Source organism: Gopherus flavomarginatus, chromosome 7 (assembly GCF_025201925.1).
Source record: "Gopherus flavomarginatus isolate rGopFla2 chromosome 7, rGopFla2.mat.asm, whole genome shotgun sequence".
Taxonomy (NCBI): domain Eukaryota; kingdom Metazoa; phylum Chordata; order Testudines; family Testudinidae; genus Gopherus; species Gopherus flavomarginatus.
The window spans coordinates 83,757,087-83,777,105 of record NC_066623.1 but is presented as its reverse complement, the minus strand read 5'-3'; the positions used below and the strand labels follow the sequence as shown (position 1 = coordinate 83,777,105).

The window sequence follows — 20,019 nt, the reverse complement described above, 5'->3', positions numbered from 1 at the left end:
CTACAATACAATGGATAGAGAATGGGAGTGGAGAGCATTGGAGAAAATCTGCGAAGCCCCTTGCCTAATAGTAATGTTGTTAGGTTTGACCCTTTATTTCTAGTTATTAGTCAACAAATATATGCAGCCATATGCTCAGTATTACGTTGTAGGCAACTGAAAAGCAGGTGAGGGCAGGGAATCAAACTCACAATTAATATTTGCTACTAACCTTTCTGGAGATGGTCAGCAGCCAACAGTTCATGGAGCACATTTTGATAGGGAATATTTTGAGTCCAAAAATTTAGACCAGTTCTAATCACGAAAGCACCATAAGCATTTATAAGGCCATACTGTCCTTTATATACCTCTGAAAATGTGAAGGAGCCTTTAAAACTTTTACACCTGTTTTATACTCCTGGGGGAATTCAAAAGACAATGGGAACAATTTACTAAGCAGGCTGGCTGCTACATTCAGCTCTGCCTGAAGGGCCAGAACCTGCCCCATGCCTACCTCCTCAGAAACACCCTGAAACTCTGTCCCTCCACACCGAGCGTGTTGCAATAGTGAGTGAGGGATAGAGTGTCTCTTTCTTTCACTTTCATGACTGCCCAGCTCCCCCTGCAGGTGATGATTTACATCTCTATTGACTGCTCCGGGCACCTGAACCAACCTGCCTGTGCTGCCGGGGAGGGGCTCATGACTGTTCTTGCAGTTTCCCTTTGGTTTCCCGTCAGAAGTAATTTTTTCTGCGGGGAAGCAAAGAAATCGGCACTGGACATGAATTCTGTGCATGCACAGTGACACAAAATTCCCCCAGGAGTATACTCTACAATTAGTCACTAAAACACTTCAAAACAAGTATAGGGTGAAAATGATAGTATTTTTCTTCTAAAAAAGATCTGATGCACCTTTGCCTGCCCAGTACCAACCTGGCAGACACTTAAATGTTAGGAGTTTTTAAAAATAACTAAATTTTATTTTTGCAGTGTGGATACAAGCTTGGAAAGGCTGGATGGGTAACAACTATTAATGAGCATATTTCAAAAGAAGGGGAAGAGACTTGGCAGTGGGGGAAAGATGAGGAAGAATGATGAGATGAAATACAAAGTGTGGGGGCAGTCGCCTTCAGCAGTTTAAAATGTATATATTTTTTGTAATTAACTTCCAACTAAAATTTAATTTAAAACTCTAATGGGGACTTCTGACATCTGTTTTCAGGTTCTTGAAAGGAGGGAAAGGATTCAAGAGTCACATTTCAGTCTTCTGTTTATGTTGCAGCAGTGAAATTTGTTCATTTGGGCTCGTGTGGGTTTGGGAATACATATACATACAGAGTACATGCCTATTGTAATCTTTCTGGTATGACTGTTTATAAATTGATTTTTATTGTTCATGATATTTATTACATCAGTGCTTACTGTGCTTCTTTTGTATAATATATAATCCTAGTTTAAACATTTTGCTATTGTAAATGTGTTAATTTGGGCATGATTTTCCCTCTACCGTTTTAGTATGTATAATACGTATGAGTTTAGCTCCTACCAAATACATCATTTTTATTATGTGAAAACAATACAAACCATTCTTGAAAACATCTATTGTATGAATATTTTACCCTTGCTGTAGTAATTAGCCACAAACTCCATAAAAATATGGGCCAATGACTTTTTGGTTCTCACTGCTTTGAAATATCAGGCCATCTGTCTAGGTGTCTAAATATGGACTTAGGAGTTAAACACTAGTGTTACAGAAGTTGATAAAGAGTGACACTAATTGAACCCAACCATTGTAAAATGTTTCAACTTTAAATGTAACTTGCCTTGTGTATATTTTCATATGCTTTATCTTCTAAGGCTTTATAGTATTTTAGCAGTAGCATAATGGTTTATTGTTGCGTGACAATAGTTAGAACATAAGACAGCATAACAAATTAGAATTTCTCTGAAAATTACAAAAGAAATGTGCTTTTTTAAGAATGCATTTGAGTCCTCTAATACTTGTCTAAAATAACAAGGGCCCATCCTTTGAGTGAAATTCCTTATTTTCCTATAAGAATGCAGTATCCTTGCTATGCCATCTAGTGATCGGAGTATAAAACGCAACAATTTAAATATAATCAGCAAGGCTTTTTTATTTGAATATTTTTAACAGCCCTCCAATAACGTACGAGTTTGTCTTCCTAATATTTTCATTTTTAAACCCTTTTCTTTGTTTTATAGTCTTTGAAGTTTACCTCTTACATACCCATTTCTCAGCAGCCAGTATAGATTTGTCTTCTATGAAATGGTGACATTACTAACTCCATGTGTATGTTAGTCTCTGAACTATAATCTGAGATCATATTAATTTTGAGGGTTGGCCATGCTGTGCTGAGTGGCAGCAATTTAAGAGTTTTAAACAAAACATTGTAGCAGCATATGACTTATACAGCGTGATAGGTGGGGCAGTACTGTTGGCATTCAGTTAGCAGTTATGTCAGAAGGGCAGAGTTTAATGCCCCTCTCAATTGGGTTTGTCCATGAAGGTGGATCAGAGACATCAAATTTAATCAACAGAGGTCTGGACCAAAAAAATAAGACAGAGGTGGATATTCATGGATCATGAGTCTCAAGCCAAAAAAGTTAAACTCTTTGAACTACATTCTTTGACTATTTACAGTACAATATTTTTATGTGAGTGCCTCAGGTGCCTTGCACTATGCTAACTGGAATAGACTTTACTACTCTTTTGCGATCTTGGGCACTAAACTCGCAAGCGTGTTCATGTTTAACGTACGCACATGAGTGTTATCCAAATGTACCTGCATATGTCTTTGCAGGACTAGAGCCTCGGTTTGTTTTAATACTACTTTTTATGCCATTTCACCCTCATTTATCTGAATTAAAGTCTAATACATGTCCTGAAATTTAACTAGTAAACTGAGACTAAGCAAAATATTTTCTGTTTTTCCTTTATTCCCTCAACAGGAGTAAAAATAGATATTGAAAAACTTTACGAAGCAGTGCCACAGCTTGTAAATGTGTTCAAAATTAAGGAAAAAATTGGAGAAGGTAAATGTATTGAATTTTGATGTACTTAAGAAATACAAATTTTAAGAGTATAAAACTATATAATGAAGTCCAATATTGGCAAATTCTAGTATGACTGCCATTTTATGGATTGCTTTTTAGTATTGTTAGAAGGAAATGGGAGTTCTAATATTTTAGTTGCAAGTACAAATGCTTGTAGATAAGGGTTTTTCCAAAGAGATTTTCCTGCCAGATTCTTGAAACCCCTTACCAAAGTAGACTCTCTGATTTAAACAGCTTGTTTTGATTTAGACCAGGCAGTTTAAACATCTATAGGGTGCTGCAGCTCTTGGACTAGATTTAGCCAAGCGTGTCTACATAAAATTTAATCCACCTATATTTGTGTCTAAGGTATACATTCTAAATGTACAATTATACTCTGAGACATTTCACTACCAGTAAAGTTGTCTCTGCTTTTCTCATATTAAACCCAATGGGTGGGGCTAAGAGAGGAAAATGGACGATTATTGCTAAGATTTTAAAAATATGGGCTCAAACTAGGCACATAGTAAAATTTTCAAAATTTGACAGTGGGACTTAGGCCCCAATTCTGTGACCATGCACATGCTTAACTTTACTATGAATAATCCCATTGAAATCAGGGCAATAAAATTAAGCATATGTGTAAATATTTGCAGGATGGGAGCTTACACATTTTTGAAAATTTTACCTGTAAGATCTTTGGTGAAAGTTTTCCTCTAAACTTAATGTTTTGACTTTTTTCTTATATTTGAAAGTATATAAAGTAGATGTGTGATTTTTTTTAACAGCTATTTATGATTGTAATACTTGTGATAGCTTGCTAAATGTTTAAAAACTTACTAGTCTGTAAAGCTGCTTTAAAAGAGAGCTACATATTTAGTTCAGTACAGCAATCTGAAAGTTCAAGAGCATGGAATGCTTCTTGTCATGAACAACCAACCTTATTTAATGACACTTTTTATTTTAATTTATAACGGTGTTTCTAACCCTGTTGATGGAAGTGAATATGTTGCTAAAAAGTGACATTTGTGACACTGGAAATACTGAAGGCTTATATGCAAAGATGTGTTTCCACTTGTACTAACTTAGGGTGTGGGGTCATATCCTCCCTTCAGTTTCTCTCCCCAAAAAGGGGAAAGGGCTTGCTAGTTATTGATGTGATTCCTTTAGTACTATCAGCAAGAAAAACACAGGCCCCTCCACTTGAGCTAGAGTTCATGCCTGCTGGCAACTGTGATCTGTATATGCAACTATAGTCTTGTTATGCTTGCATGCAAGTCTAACATTTTGCAATTGTAATAACTTTAAATTTATATTTTATGGTCTAGTAACATTTCTTATTAATTTGTACTTCCCAATTTTTGCACACTCATGGTTAATTTTCTTAAGTACTTCAGGGTTATCAGACAAATTTTTAAGTGGCTTTCTGTACTAAAACCACTTTTTAAAAGTTTTCCTCATGCTTTAGCCTTGACTTTGAAACCTATTGTTTTGTGTCACAAACTTAACTTGACTCAAATAGTCTCTTTCACCACAAGTGCAGCAGTCAGACCAGTAACATGAAATATTTTTAATTTAGCTAATCCAAAGCTGTTAAACATAGTTTTCATACTTTCTTACAGGTACTTTTAGTTCAGTTTATTTGGCCACAGCCCAGCTACAAGCAGGATGTGAGGAAAAAATGGCTTTGAAACACCTAATTCCAACTAGTCATCCTCTACGAATTGCTGCTGAACTTCAGTGCCTTACGATAGCAGGGTGGGTAAACAAAAGACACTCCTTTTGCTTTAAAAAAAAAAAATAAAAAAAAATTAAAGATGTCAACTGAATTTAAGTGTCATCTAAAACTAAGTTGTGTGTCTAGTTATTTTAGTTTTGGTACTTCTTGCATTTTGCTGAAGTTTTGACCACAAGAAAATAAAAATCAATAATTCTTTATATCAAGGGTGTACCATAAATGGATCATGTTAGCTATAATGCTCATGTTTCTTTATGCGAGTCTCAATTTGCAACTGACTTTGTATATGCTAGTAAAAAGTTCTAAGAGTTACACAGTATACATATGCAATCAAACATATTTTAGGTAGGAAATGGCTATGATAGAATCCTCTCTAGTACATCTGAAAATACTGCCAATGGCACTGAATTCTCTTCACTGGTTTAGGAATAGAGGTGCACTACTGATATTTGCTAGTTCCAAGACAAGTGGTTGGAATAGCTCTTATCTGACATTTTAAACCAGTTGCTCTCAAAAGGCTCAATCCTGGATCATGCAAATCCATGAGAGCAGACTCAAGCCATAAAAGTGGGCCATGAAGCACCCATGGTCTGCAGATCCCTTCGTTGCAAATTGAAGACTGAAACACTTTGAGAAAAGTAATGAGGGGATTGTGTTCAGAGTACATGCTGGTACTTTGTATGGCTGTTCATCAGTGTTAGGTTGATGGCAATGTGGAATTTGTGTATTAATAGAAAAAGCATTGCTGAAGTTTTCTGTGGGAGCCAGGTGAAATAACCTATTTTCTATTTGTTTCAAGATAGTATTTTATTTTTCCTTTAGGGGGCAGGATAACGTTATGGGAGTTAAATACTGCTTTAGAAAAAATGATCATGTAGTTATCGTTATGCCATATCTGGAACATGAATCCTTTTTGGTGAGTCCCAGCCTTCTTTTTATATAAGCAGTAAAATACTTAATTATAAAGAGATGCAAAATTACAATATTCAAATCTTTCAGGACGTTTTGAACTCTCTCTCTTTTGAAGAAGTACGAGAATATATGTTTAATCTGTTTAAAGCATTGAGGCGCATTCATCACTTTGGTATTGTTCACCGTGATGTCAAGCCCAGTAACTTCCTGTACAACAGGCGGCTGAAAGAGTAAGTCTACGCAGATGACTTTTATTATGATCTCATTTGGGAATGTGCGCCTTGGTAGAACATAGTAAATTAAGTTTGGGGTTTTTTCCCTTCCAGCTATACAATATGAGCTTAAACAGTAGAAATACATTTATAAATAAATAAATTTTATTTAGAGTTTAGGGACTTGGTCAGGGTGAGAAAGAAAAAACAATATAATAAGTGTGAACAATTTGGATCACAGAACGGCAAATACTTTTTAAAAAATTAACAATTTTTAAACTCAATGAGTAAAACTAGTAAAATTGTTGCATGTTCAATAAGATTAAACCAAATAAAATCACTGTCCATTATTTACTTTAATATAGCTAATACTGACCATTATTTGTGTACCGCATAGGTTTTCAACCTGTGTGTGTCTTGCAGCACACCAAATGTACATAGCAAGAAAACTGATGTTTTGGAGTTTGTTTTCTTTTTATTGTCTTGCACTATGTAGCTTTTCTACAATTAGCTATTCCTAAAACTAGGTCAGGTTGTATTAATTATCTTGTCAGCAAGTAACTAAATTAAGGTAGCTAGGTGATATTGTCCACCTTTTGCAAGGAGTTCATAGTTGCCTTCCTGTTAGTGAGTAGCTATATCCTTATGGCTTGGTAAATATTTCACTGCAGTCCATACAAGAGTAAGGTAAAACTTTATAGGGAAAACTGTCTTGCATCAATCTATGCATCTAGAAATTCTGTGGAAGTAATTTTCTTAACTCTCAGAAGATGAATTTCTCCCATATTGCTTGTTTACTCTGCTAGAATCATTTTAGAAAAGCATTCTATTGTTTCTGAAGTGTTTTATGAGATCTGATGTTGAGTCAACTGTTGCATTCATAAAACAAAATAGTGACTCAGAATGACTTTCCCATGGCAAGTAGTAAGCATTTTATGTGTGTATGTGCCACCAGCTTTTGTGGAACCAAAGTCTTCAATTTAAAAAAGTTGTTGTTCTCAGTGTAATGGGGTCAACACCCAAGTCTCATGAGCGCCCCTCTGGTTGGGGGTGTCCATGATCTTTAAACCAGTCCAGCCCTGGTATGGGGCCATATCCCCGGGTCCCCCTCCCTGGAGACACTGTCTTCCTGCAATTGCCCCAGGCTCAGTCCCTGCAGCCAGCCAAGAGCGCCTTCATTGCTCCCCTGGTCCCTGCTAGTAGACTGTCTTTGGCTCAGTCCTACCAGCTAGCCAGGAGCCTCTTGCTCCCCCAGTCCATGCCCCTATTTAGCTGTCTGTTGTGCTGCAGTTCCCTCAGTCAGCCAAGCATGCCGTCCTTTCTTCTCCAGCTCCAAGCAGCAACTACCCTGTCTTTGGCTCTGTAGGTCCTTTTTATAGGGCCCTCCTGGGCCTTCACTGACTGCTTCCCCCCTTGCAGTCACTCTAGCCTGCTTAGAGGACCTTTCCATTGCTCCTTTCCTGGGATAAGTGTGGCAGGACCCTGAGGCCTCCATCAGGGGGCCTCTGGGCATAGTCTACTCCATCAGACTCATCATTGCAAAGAAACTTTCAGATGTGAATCGAGTGTAAACTAATACAGTCATATCTTCTGAAGTCTGCAGCCAGCTCCAGTGGTGCTGATGAAATCTGCAACACTTTCAGCATTGTGAAAACTAATAGGTCTTGTCTGTTTTCACTGTTACTGTTGGGATCCTGTTGGACAGCAGTGAAATTGATAAGAATCAAGTCAGATTCACTCAGCTGTTTGTTGTCTGAGGTAGTTGTGAACAATAGTGGAGGCAGGCATTGGAGTTATTGACTAAGGGAATGGAAGCTAAAGATGAGACTGATGAGAGGGGTTGTAAAGCCCTCTTTGGTAGCAGCCAGAAAGCTGAAAGAAGGATAAAGTAGCAAAGACATTCCACTCAGATCTTCCTGAAGCCTGGGGAAAGATTAAAGTAGCAGAAACCCACCCAGTCTCATAGTAGCCAGTGAGATGTGGGGAATAGAGAGACTGTTCAGTTTCCTTTCCAGCATCTAGTGTGGGATAGATGATGGCATTAAATGTATCATATGTACTCGCTAAAGGCTGGTATGGAAAATGGAGTCCCCAAGCAGCACCCTGGTAGAAATTCCAGCATCATCCCATTTTTTTAGTAGCTTGGTGGGGGTACAAGGTGGGTATTGACTTCTTGCTTGGACATTTGCCCCTTGCCAGTAATGTCCACTATCTTTCATAAGTCTGGAGCTATTAGGTTTAGTCCTCTGGCTATTAAATGCTTAGTAAAATTTTCAAGCCCAGTGTGTGTGTGTGTGGGTGTGTATAAAATTTGAGGGAAATTGACAAAATATAGGGATTAGGTAAAGGTAAGATAAGGGATGCAGGGGGAAGGATTTTGACACTGGAAACAACACATGATAAGAAAAGAACAGAAGATGGAAGAAGAGAAAATAAGTAACAAAATAATAGTAAGCAGGGCTTATTAATTAGTATTCAGTGATTATTGACTGTTAAACTGTATTGGATAATTTTTTTTATATTTCACCAGCCCTAAGAATGAGACTTTTTTTAAAAACATTCATTTGATGATCAATTTTCTATTATGGTTACAGCATAACTGTTCTTTAAATTGCAGTGAATATAGTGGAACAATTATATTTCACCTGGTTAATATGTTTAAAGCATCTGGGTAAGAGGGGTCAGCTAAATTTTCAAACTCTGCCTCTTGTGTGGGTTAAATGCCAATGTATACCTTAGCTTCTGTTCTAAGGAACTGGGGTTTTGAATACTATAGTTTTCTTAAATTGTCTTTTTAAATTTGTGTCTTCTAGGTATGCCCTAGTAGATTTTGGTTTGGCACAAGGAACCCTTGATACGAAAATAGAACTACTCAGAGTTGCCCAGTCTGAAAGCCAACAGGAAAGTTGCTCACAAAATAAGCCTCACCTAACTTTGGGAAACAGGGTTTCTGTCAATGTTACAGCATCTAGACAGATAGCTCAACAGTCAGCCTCAAAAACATCTGATAAATGGTGCTGCTCACTTTCACAAATGCAGATTAAACAAGGAAAAGGAGGAAAGGTTCTGAGTCTTTTTCACTAATATTGCCACATGAGTTTATTTAATGTATTACTTCATCCAACAGGGGGAGATGTAATACTAAAACAATTTGTCAGGCTCCAATTCCAAATCTTACTGTGTGCGCACTTATGCAACATGTTAGAAACGTTTTGTAAGAGTTAAACTGTTTGTAAAAATGGAACTAGTTTCTGAATAACTATATAGGCTTTGAACATTACTTCAGTGTCTACTATATCTAACAATAAAAATAGTGGATTCTTATGTAATGCTGCATGCTGTGTAAAATGCAGTAATGTTTAGTGAGCCCCTGAATCTCCTTATATAAAAGTAGTTAACATTTTAGCAATACATACCATGGCTTCCCTCCCCACAGAAAGTTTCTCATCTCAAGTTTAGTTGCACATCAAAGTACGACTGCTGTACGTGTAAATTTCAGGGTGTCTTGGCATATTTCTGAAGGGATGTGTTTTGTAAGCATGTTTATGGTTTTGTCTAGACTATGTTGTCTTCATCCACAGTAAGCTGGTGCCTGGAAATGACTTGCATGCAGCTGTTTTTGCCTTATGTCACATCATACTTTTAAATACTGTTAGATTACAGCTGACAGTGTTACAGATAATTCTTATTGTCCTTTATTCGTTGTTGTAGGATGGGTCTGCGCACCATTCTGTCCAGCGCTCTGTCTTTGGAGAGAGAAATTTTAATATCCATAGCTCCACATACCAGGAGAGCCCCACAATAAAAGTAAGCAATACTGCTCACCAGGAACACAATCAATTATACACTTCAATAGTTGTGGAACTTAACTGTCCTTCAGTACTAGATATCCCTGATTACTATTAATGACTTGTTGTGGCACTAACAATTATTGAACAGAATTGGCATTTTAGCAAAGTCTTACATTTACTAAAGACTTAAGTGATTTTTTTTCAAGCTATTAAAGTGACAGTAGTTACTGTTATGGTCTAGCTGTTGCCCCACATGATTTTGTTTATATAGTAATTAATCTTTTTCTATCTGTTTATCTATGTAGCTTAGAAATTACTCCAAAAGCTTGCTTTTGTGTTCTGCAGTTGATAAGGCTACAGAGAAAACAGACAAAGTTTGTAATAAACATTTTTACTATACTGTTTATAATCAGGGCATGATGTCTAGTGAAAAACTAGACATTAGCAAGAAAAACCATAACTATGAACAAAGGCAGAGGGTTTGGCCAACAGTGATATTTTAACTTGGCAGTTTTGGCTTTGAAATAATATAGCCAAATACTAGCATCTAACTCACTTCTTAGTGTTTTTCCATTTCCATTTTTGTACAGAGTGTCTTTTAATTAAAAACAAAAGAGACAAAACCCTAGCCAATAACTAAACATTATACTGGTAAACATTACTGTAATTTCAAAGTACTTATGAATATATTGTGGATATTAATTAGTAGTAGTCACTGAGAAAGTCTAATTTCCCAAGAAAATCACCACTAACTTTACGAATCTTAAATCCCTTGCTACTCTTATTAGCCTTTGCGTTCTCAGTAAATAGGACTGGTGCTCTCCTCTTAAAACTGGTAACATGCATGTTAGTGCTTTCTACACTAATGGAAGGGGAAGCGGAATAATGAAGCAAAATGGAAATAGCATTTAAATTTCTAATATTTAGAACATATAACATCTATATTACAGCTCATAAAGCAATCAAAGGTAATGGATGTTGCATCTAGAAAATTAGCAACAAAGAAGAAGATTTCTACAAAAGCAGTGAACAATGGTGTAGCCAGGAAAGCTGCCAACAGTTGCCCAGCTATCTTGACCTGTGACTGTTATGCAACAGATAGAGTTTGCAGTGTTTGCCTTTCAAGGTAATTTGCTTTTGATGATTCTGTAAAATCAACTTCTGTGCTGTCAAGCAAGGTTAGAAACTTAGATTTATTGGACAGTTGATTTAGTAAATGAAAGATAGCATTAGACCTATGCAAGTTACACTTATTAAAACACAGTGTATTCTAACCTGACAGAGGTCATGGATTTCATATGGTACTCACTTCCAGTGCTAACTTTCTCATTGCAGATAAATGCAATTATTTGTAGTTAAAACAGTTTGACATTGAAAGAGTTTTCTCCATTGGATGTTAGTGTATATAGAGACTGTTCCTTTAAGGTGTGGGGGACTTTTAAATTTCAGTAAGATAATAGCTTAACAATTTCTGCAATAAAATTCTGAAATGGGTTTGTAACAGGCCTTATTTACACCTAGATGGGTTTTCCTATATTCACACACACACACCCCTCTCCTATAGCAGTTACCCTTCTCAATGCAGAAACAGTGTGTAATAGTGTAGGTCCACTATTGCAGGAAAGGAAAGCTATTAACAGATGCCATCAAGAAGGCTGAAGTGTTCAATGCCTATTTTGTTTCAGTCTTTGCTAAAAAGGGTTAAAAAAGATGACCCAGGGAATTAGAGCACTTGGATACCTGGAAAGATACTGGAACAAATGATTCAATCAATTTATAAGCACCTAGAACAGGCCTGCACAACTCATAAAGCAGCGAGGGCCACATTACTCCAAAGAAAACAGCTGAGGGCTGAAACCCCCTAGCCCCATGGAAACACTTCCCCCCCCCCCCCCGGAAACACCCCACCCCAGCACTGCCTAGCCCTGCAGAAACAAACCCTCCTTCTCCAGTGCGCCCCACCAAAACAGCTGTGGGTCAAAAAGGAAGGTTGGGGGTGGGGAGGTGATACTTGATTTTAAATCAATCAGGGGCTCCCAGCTGAAGAGGTGTCTGGGAGCTGTCAGGGGCAAATTAAAGGGCCTGGGGCTCTGGTGGCTGGGGGAAACTGGAGCTTTGCGGGGCTGGGGCAAGGATTTAAAGGGCCTAGAGCTCCTACCGCTGAGGGGAGCCAAGCCCTTTAAATCCCAGCCCCAGCCCATCCGCTGGAGCCGCGGCTAGGATTCAAAGGGCTCTGGACTGCCTGGAGCTGCCAGGGAGCCCTGAGCCCTTTAAATCTCAGCCGGAGCTGGGAATCTCTGCGGGCAGCCCAGAGCCCTTTGATTCCTAGCTGTGGCTGGGATTTAAAGGGCTCTGGGCTCCCCGCTGCTGCGGGGAGCCCAGAGTCCTTTGATTCCCCGTCGCGGGCCGCACAGTGAGCCTCCGGCCATATGTTGTGCAGGCATGACCTAGAGGATAAAAGAGTTATAAGGAATAGCCAAGATGAATTTGTCAAGAACATGTCAAACCAGCCTAATTTATTTCTCTGAGTGGGTTACTGGCCTAGTGGATTGGAGCGGGGGAGGGGGACAATAAATGTGATACCTTGATTTTTAGTAAGGCATTTGATCCCACATGACATTCTCACAAGCAAGCTAGGGAAATGTGGTCTAGATGAAAACGTGCAAAACTGGTTATCAGAATAGTTATTGATAGCTTAGCATCATACTGGGAGAGTGTATCTAGTGGGATCAGTCCTGGGTTTGGTACTAGTCAATATTTCCATTGACGACTTGGATAGTGGAGTGGAGAGTCCACTTATAAAATTTGTGGATGACACCAAACTTGGAGGTATTGCAAGCACTTGGGAGGACAGGATTAGATGCAAAACAACCTTGATAAATTGGAGAATTAGTCTGAAATCAATAAGATGACATTCAGTAGAGGCAAGTGCAAAGTACTTCACTTAGGATGGAAAAATCAAATGCAGAACTACAAAATAGGGAATAATTGGCTAGATGGTGCTGCTGCTTAAAAGGATCTGGGGTTTATAGTAGATCAAAAATTGAATGAGCCAACAATGAGCCATTTTGAAAAAAGGCTAATATTCTGGGATGTATTAGGAAGAGTGTTTGTGAGACATGGGATGTAATTGTCCACTCTACTTTATACCCCAGCTGGAGAACTGTGTCCAGTTCTGGGTGCTACATTTTAAGAAACATGTGGATGAACTGGAGAGAGTCCAGAGGAGAGGAACAAAAATAAGATTTAGAAAATATGACCTATGAGGAAAGGCTAAAAGGTTTTGAGGAAAAAACTGAATTGGGGATCTGATAAGTCCTCAGATATGGTAATATCTGTAAGGCCCGTGACAAGTTGTTCTTCATGTCCATCAATGCAGGACAAGAAGGAAGTAATGGGCTTAATCAGAAGAAAAGGAGATTTAGGTTAGATATTTGAAAACCCTTTCTAACTCTTCAGAGTATAAAGCTCTGGAATAGGCTTCCAAGGGAGGTTGTGTAATCCCCATAATTGGAGGTTTTTAAGAACAGGTTGGACAAACACCTGTCAGGAATAGTCTGAGTTTACTTGGTCCTGCCTTAGTACTTGATGACTTCTTCTTGAGGGCCCTTCCAGCTCTACAGCTTTATAATTCTATGATTAAACCAGCAAAACAGTTATTTTGGCAGCATAGCTTAAACTAGTTCCCCAAACAGAATAAGCTAAACGAGGAAGAGGGTTTTTTTTTTTTCATGCAATAACTACATCTGCACTAAGACTTTGCTGGAATAGCTATGTCTGTTAGGGATGTGAAATGTCACAGAGCTAACAGACATAGCTATGTCAGCAAAATTTAAGTGTAGGCCAAACCACATTTAAAAATGAACTGAAATGCTGTTCAAACCCCCCCCAAAACCTGAAAATGTAGAATTATTTTACTTTATTAATTTATGAAAACTTTACATCTTAAAACCCTACATTTGACAAATGTAGGCACTACTTAGCTAAGCAGTCAAGACCTGAATTCAGGGTTCCATATTTCTCTTGCAAGAGTCAGTCATGTCTTCCATTTATTGTAGATATCTCTAGGCACCTACAAGAACACTCAGCAGCCTTTAAGTGCTGTGCAAGGGAAATATAGAACCATGAACTCAGGTCTTGGCAAGTAAATAAGAGGAAACATATTTGTTAAACAAATTTAACTTGTATCTCGAAACTTACACTGTGTGAACTGTCCAAAAAATACTAATACCACATCTGAAATTGTCACTTTTTTCATTTGAAATTTCAACAAGTTCTAGTATTTATAAGGCATTTTGGTTGCCCTTTAACATACTGTTTTCTGCACATTTGGTTGTTCATCTCTAAAAGGAAAACTGTTAATTTTGTCTTGTAGCCTAAGACCGGGAGGGAAGTTAGGTTTACCATTTTTTTTCTCTAGACATGTGTAAGTAAATTGTAAGGACATTTATCATGTACACGCCTTAATAGTCAGACTGGCCAAACAATTTGGCATTTTAGTTCAAATCCATCCCATATGTGGAGTTAACTTCCATTCATATGAGCCATTCCTCCATCAGGGATGTGGGTTATTCCAACAATTCTTTGCATTAATGAGAAAGTTCTGTTTACTGGGTGTGGTTTCCAAAATACTATGTGTTCCCTTACTTCCTGGTCTGATGTGACTGTATTTTGACAATCATTTAATCTTGTTAGTCAAACATGCCATTTTTATTGAGCATGAGGGGGTTCAAGTTACTAATTCAGAAAACAAACCTGACCCCTGCAAGCCAGACAGGTAGGGCTACATGGGGGACACTCAGAATTTTAAGATGAGTTAACTAAATGTTTGTATGTGCTTTAACTTCATCACACCTGTGCGGATGCTCCTATTCAAAAGTAAAGTGGCCTTAAGCTATGTGCTTTAACTAAAAGCGTGAAGTTAATTCATCTTATCTTTGCTGAATCTCCCCATGTAAGCCAGCCCTTAATAGAAATCATGCTGCAGCTGAATGGAACTGAAAACATAATCATGACAGAAGCATGCAACTTATTTGTATACTGTTCTCATTCTAAATATTGTCTGTATTCAACACATTTAATATTGCCTGTTTAAAATGTTAATACGTGAACATACCACAATGTTGACATGTCTCATGGAAGCATATGTTAGAAATGGTTTTAAAAGTCTTCTGTTGTAACTAGAAACATTATGAATTCTGTTTCCTATTACACTCTTAAATGTGCTTTTCTTTTTTATTACAAGACATCAGCAAGTTGCTCCTAGGGCAGGTACACCAGGATTCAGAGCACCAGAGGTGTTAACTAAGTGCCCTACTCAGACTACAGGTAGTATGCATCAGACTGAATTTAGTGACTCTTCTACACTTGGGTTTTCCCCGTTTGTGCATATTACTTTCTCTGAGTCTAAGAACTCCTTTTCTGTTTACATATGGAATTCATTTTATTGTCCTTTCTAACATTATTCAAGCATTTCCTGGTTGTTGTGGTGTTTTTGTTTTTTTTTTAATTAGAGTGTTCATTACTCAGAATGAAGAACAAGTTAAGAATGTTTTTTAAAATAAATCTTTCATTCATTTAAGGTAAAGAGCCACATGCAGCAGTTCAGTAGAGTTTCTTTTTAAAAAGACAAAACTTTCAGCTTTTGTCCAACATTTTGGCTTTCTGTCAATTTAAATGTTCTGAAGTGCCCTTCTCTCCTCCCCCTCCCCCACCCTGTTTATACTTTAGATGCTTTTAAAGAGAGATTCTATCAAACAATGTGCTTTCAGAGCAAGTATAATTAACACGGTATGTCTGCAAACATTCTTAAAAGTCTACAGGAAAAGCTGATGTAGACTATTTGATCCGTGCAGGCTGAGATGAACAGCCTTAATAAAATTTAATATCTTGAGTAATCAAGATTGCTTCTGAACGGGTTCCTCTGATCCCCAAAACTCTTCCTCCTGGATAGAAAAGTCAGGGTTCAGACTGGATAAAGCTTTCCTTTTTTTCTTATTGACATGTGCACTTGTATTAGGTTGCCAGTTAAAACATACACTCCTTTTTGAGTTCAAAAAATCTAAAGATAAAGACTTCTGTAGCCTAGTAGTTCAAAGTGAAAAAGATGGTTAGTCTGTCAGCCACATAGCTGATGTAAATACTGTGGAAAGGAGTACATTTGTGAAAAGTGAGACTAATAAAAGGCAATAGTCAGTGGAGTAGTTGAAAGTTATGATACATGAGAAATACGAAGAAATGCAAACACTCAAATCATGGATTAAATCATCGAGAGCAATGAATTTTAAGGTTTAAAGCATGAGGTTGAGAGATGTGTCCTAATCCTAGTTCTCCCAGACTTATTTTTGTACCTTAAGTCACTTCAGGCAGGATCCACAAAGATATTGTATTACATGCTCAATGTTGCAACACCTAACCCCTACATGCCCTGCTACCTAGTGGACTCCTCAGCTCCATGTTAGGCACCCAAGCTGCAGAAAGTTAGGCAGTCAAGGGAGGCAATGTCAGAAGCCAACAAACTGAGTGAGGAGCCACCTAAGCTAACCCAGAGTAAAAAGCAGAGGTCAGGGGTGGGTCTTAGACCCAGATCTTCAGTGGTATTTAGGCACCTAACTCCCATTGATCTGGGCCTTAAGTGCCTGACTGACAGGCCTAGAGGTAGGCACCTCCCTCAACCATGAACCTTCTAGAGTTAAGTGCCTGAGCCAGGTGAGCTACTTAGGTATCCAGTACCCTAGCAGCTGAAACCCAGGCCTTTCATGTTCTCTCCACCCAAAAAAAGACAGACATTCTGGAATACCCAATGGCCTGGAGGTTAAAACACTCATTTGGGTTGTGGGTTCAAGTTCCTGCTTCAAGTCAGGCAGTGCAGGGACTTGAACCAACATCCCACGTGAGTGACCTAAGCAAACAGACACACATGCCAATCTAACCTGTCGGAACGGTTCCACTTTGTATTAAATAATCATTGGGACAGGGATTTGACCCCAGATCTCCCACATCCAATGTGAATGCCCTAAGCATTTGGTTATAGTCAGTATTGCTCTCTGAATATTTATTTATACAAAGAGCAACAGTTTCAACAGGAGAGATTCCCACACCTATATACCCAGTTGTCTGGTAGCTAGGACAGTCACCTGAGATGTGGGAGAGCTGGGTTCAAGTCAGGTCCCTCACACCCAAGGTTAGTATTCTAAGCAAATAGACACACGTGCCAATCTGCAGGAGAATGCCTAATTTGAGAATGCTGTTTCATGGCTTGGTTTGAGCTAGGGCTTGGATTAGTTTAATTTAGTGGTGGCATCAGCACTTAACTCTGCAAATGCTGACCTGTGGAAATTTAGTCATCTACAGGATTAGGCAACAGCTGAGTGGCAGTTTTGAGAATGTCAGAGGCACCTAAATCATGGACATAAATGCCTAAAGAGGCAGTTAGGCACTTAAATACCTCTGTAGATCTAACCTGTAATGTCTAGAACTCTGCTTCCCCATCCATAAAGTGAGGCTAATATTAAACTACCCCCCAAGGGTCTAATGCTAACTTCATCAATTATTATAATTTTGACATCCTCCTGCAGAAGTGCAAATACCACTTTGCAGCTGTGTGCCCATAACTCCATCTGTTTAGCTATTTCTTCATTAAAGAGTATAACTACTAGTTTGACAATTTCAGGTAACTTAGCACTTTACATATTCAGAGCTCTGAGTCTTTGTAAGTGAAATAATTAAATTCAGATCTGTATAATTTGAATTCCCTTGGCCTTTTTTTTAAAAAAGACAAAAGCTGTTGTTTTTCTCTCGAACACAGAGAACTGTTCAACCCTTCTTTTCCTTTCCCCACCATTCCTCAAAAAATGATGGCAGACAGATATTCTCGTGTATCAGAGGGGTAGCCATGCTAGTTACAGATATTCTCATAACTAATGCTGAAAGTTTCCATCATGTTTAGGCAACTTTCCCCATTACAGTTGTACTCTTCATAAAACTTTGAAAACAATTAACAACTCCTAAGTGCTACATTTCTTATGGTGGTTACTTTATCAGGTGATTTCAGGTTAGAGGTAAAGTCTTCAGTATGATAAATCCATTTGGAATGGCCAAATAATCATCCACTGTTACAGGAAAAAATTAATTACTTCAGATATTTAATTATTTGGAATTAGTGCTGGCTGTATATTTTAACCTTCCTTTTCTCTAGGTAAATTTTTAGATAATCTCTAGAACATGTATTTTTACTAAAACACTTTAAGTTAATGGTTATTGGCAAACATTGTAATCCACCAGCCTAATATTTTTTCCCTACCTAAAAGACTTAGTACTGGCTAGAGCTATATCTGCAAACTGTGACTGTGTGCTTAAAACTAGCATCAGATTAAGGCCTTGATCCTGCAAATACTGAAGTAAATTCTAACTCTACTTAGAGTGGTTCCATAAAAGTCATAGGACTATTCATATGGGTCAAGCTATGCATGTGCTTACAGGACTGGGAACTAAGGGCTTGTCTTCACTACCATTAGGGTTAGTCAACCTAAGTTATGCTACTTCAGCTATGTCAGGGGTTCTCAAACTGGGGGTCACAAGGTTATTATGAGGGGGGGCGGGGGCAGCGGCCGCGAGCTGTCAGCCTGCACCTCAAACCCCATTTTTGCCTCCAGCATTTATAATGGTATAAATATTAAAATATATTTAAGTTTGTTTTTTTTTTAAAAGGGGGGGTGACACTCAGAGGCTTCCTATATGAAAGAGGTCACGAGTACAAAAGTTTGAGAACCACTGAGCTATGTGAATAACATAGTTGGAGTCAACGTAGCTTAGGTCAATTTACCCCAGAGTCTTCACTGCTCTGTGTTGACAGGAGACACTCTCCAGTCAACTTCCCTTACTCTTCCCAGAGGTGGATCGGAGTTGACCAGAGAGCACTCTGCTGTCGATTTAGTGGGTCTTTACCAGACCCACTAAATTGACCACTGCTGCCTTAAGACCAGCCCTAAAACTGTACTTAACTACAACTTTAACCATGTAGTTTACATTTCAACAAAATGAATAAGTAATCCATCACATCTATTTCTTTTGAAACTTTGCTGGTCATCAGGGTGTTTTTTGGTTTTTTTTAGACTCTAGGTGATAAAGTTGTGGGTTCATTTTTACTAAAAGCTTGCTTTCAATTGCAGCAATTGATATGTGGTCTGCAGGAATCATATTCCTTTCTTTGCTCAGTGGACGGTATCCATTTTACAAAGCAAGTGATGATTTAACTGCTTTGGCACAAATCATGACTATTCGTGGATCCAGAGAAACTATTCAGGCTGCTAAAACGTTTGGTATGCAAGTTTAATCACAGAAAATCTGTTTAATGTTTATAATTTGCATTTATATAGTGCTGTTCATCCTAAAGAATTCTCAAACTCCTTACCAACTATATATTGCCCTTCACTGAAATGCAGCAATTTTGAGAATGGCATATAGCAACTATGTAATGATTCCTATAGGAATTTGGTTAGAACATTTGAGCTAACATCCATATTCCTGCAGAAAGTGCCGTGGAGTTTTAAATCAATGTGGCTGAAAATATGGATATAGTAACTATTAGGTTGTTTAAAAGAAAGCCATTAGAAGTATTTGAGATTAAAAATATTCCAGTGGAAACAGGATTTTTTTATACAAGTAAACATTTCCCTCCCTTCCATTGTTTATAACTCAAGCATTGCAGCATTTAATATCTGAAAGTGAAACTGATGACATTAATTTTCATTCTCCAAACTGGGAGATGCAAATTATGGAAAACAGCATAAAGAAAGAAAAGGTAAATTGGGTTTTTCATGTTTCTTTATTTCTAGTAATCGAAGGTAGTGGTTGTAAAACAGACACATAAATTGGTTATATCATCTTAAAGTTGGTGTGTCTGGCCAGAAGTGGTTTAAATTTTAGTTTTAACTATTTGATGTGCATTGGGATCAATCAAACAAAAGCTTTTCAAAGTCACACAATGGGTCAATTTCTGAGCTGTAACTTTCATGAAGTGCATCTCTGGATGATGTAGAATATTGCAGGACAGATGGCAAAGCCACCAGTAGCCTCAATTTAAGTAAGAGCACTTTTGCCTCACCTCCTACAACTCCAGAATGCTACTCTGCTGTTTTCTATGGGGCCAGAAACTGGAGCCTGCTGTAAAATGGCAATACAAAAACTTCATGACTACCAAGTCTATATAAGGAAAGTATTAAATATAGGAAAAATGCAAAAGCTAGCAAAAGGAAAGTAAAATGTTTAGTGTTCCTCGTTTCTCTCAAGTTATATAAATAGGCATTTATTTGCCACTTCACAAATAACTTAT

At 38.0% G+C, this 20,019-nt stretch overlaps 2 protein-coding genes across 10 annotated transcripts in view; one reads left to right on the top strand and one right to left on the bottom strand.

Moving 5' to 3' along the window:
- The window catches only part of TGFBR3 (transforming growth factor beta receptor 3), a 518,676-nt gene that overhangs the window by 226,678 nt on the left and 271,979 nt on the right, over positions 1 to 20,019 (bottom strand). The gene's annotated exons all lie outside the window — the stretch shown is intronic.
- Positions 1 to 20,019, top strand: part of CDC7 (cell division cycle 7) — a 30,846-nt gene that overhangs the window by 7,985 nt on the left and 2,842 nt on the right. The window contains exons 3-11 of the mRNA XM_050962184.1: positions 2,950 to 3,033; positions 4,656 to 4,791; positions 5,594 to 5,687; positions 5,771 to 5,913; positions 8,709 to 8,958; positions 9,607 to 9,702; positions 10,637 to 10,812; positions 14,932 to 15,014; positions 18,857 to 19,006. Coding sequence (XP_050818141.1) covers positions 2,950 to 3,033; positions 4,656 to 4,791; positions 5,594 to 5,687; positions 5,771 to 5,913; positions 8,709 to 8,958; positions 9,607 to 9,702; positions 10,637 to 10,812; positions 14,932 to 15,014; positions 18,857 to 19,006 — 1,212 coding nt within the window. The remainder of the gene's footprint in view (positions 1 to 2,949; positions 3,034 to 4,655; positions 4,792 to 5,593; positions 5,688 to 5,770; positions 5,914 to 8,708; positions 8,959 to 9,606; positions 9,703 to 10,636; positions 10,813 to 14,931; positions 15,015 to 18,856; positions 19,007 to 20,019) is intronic.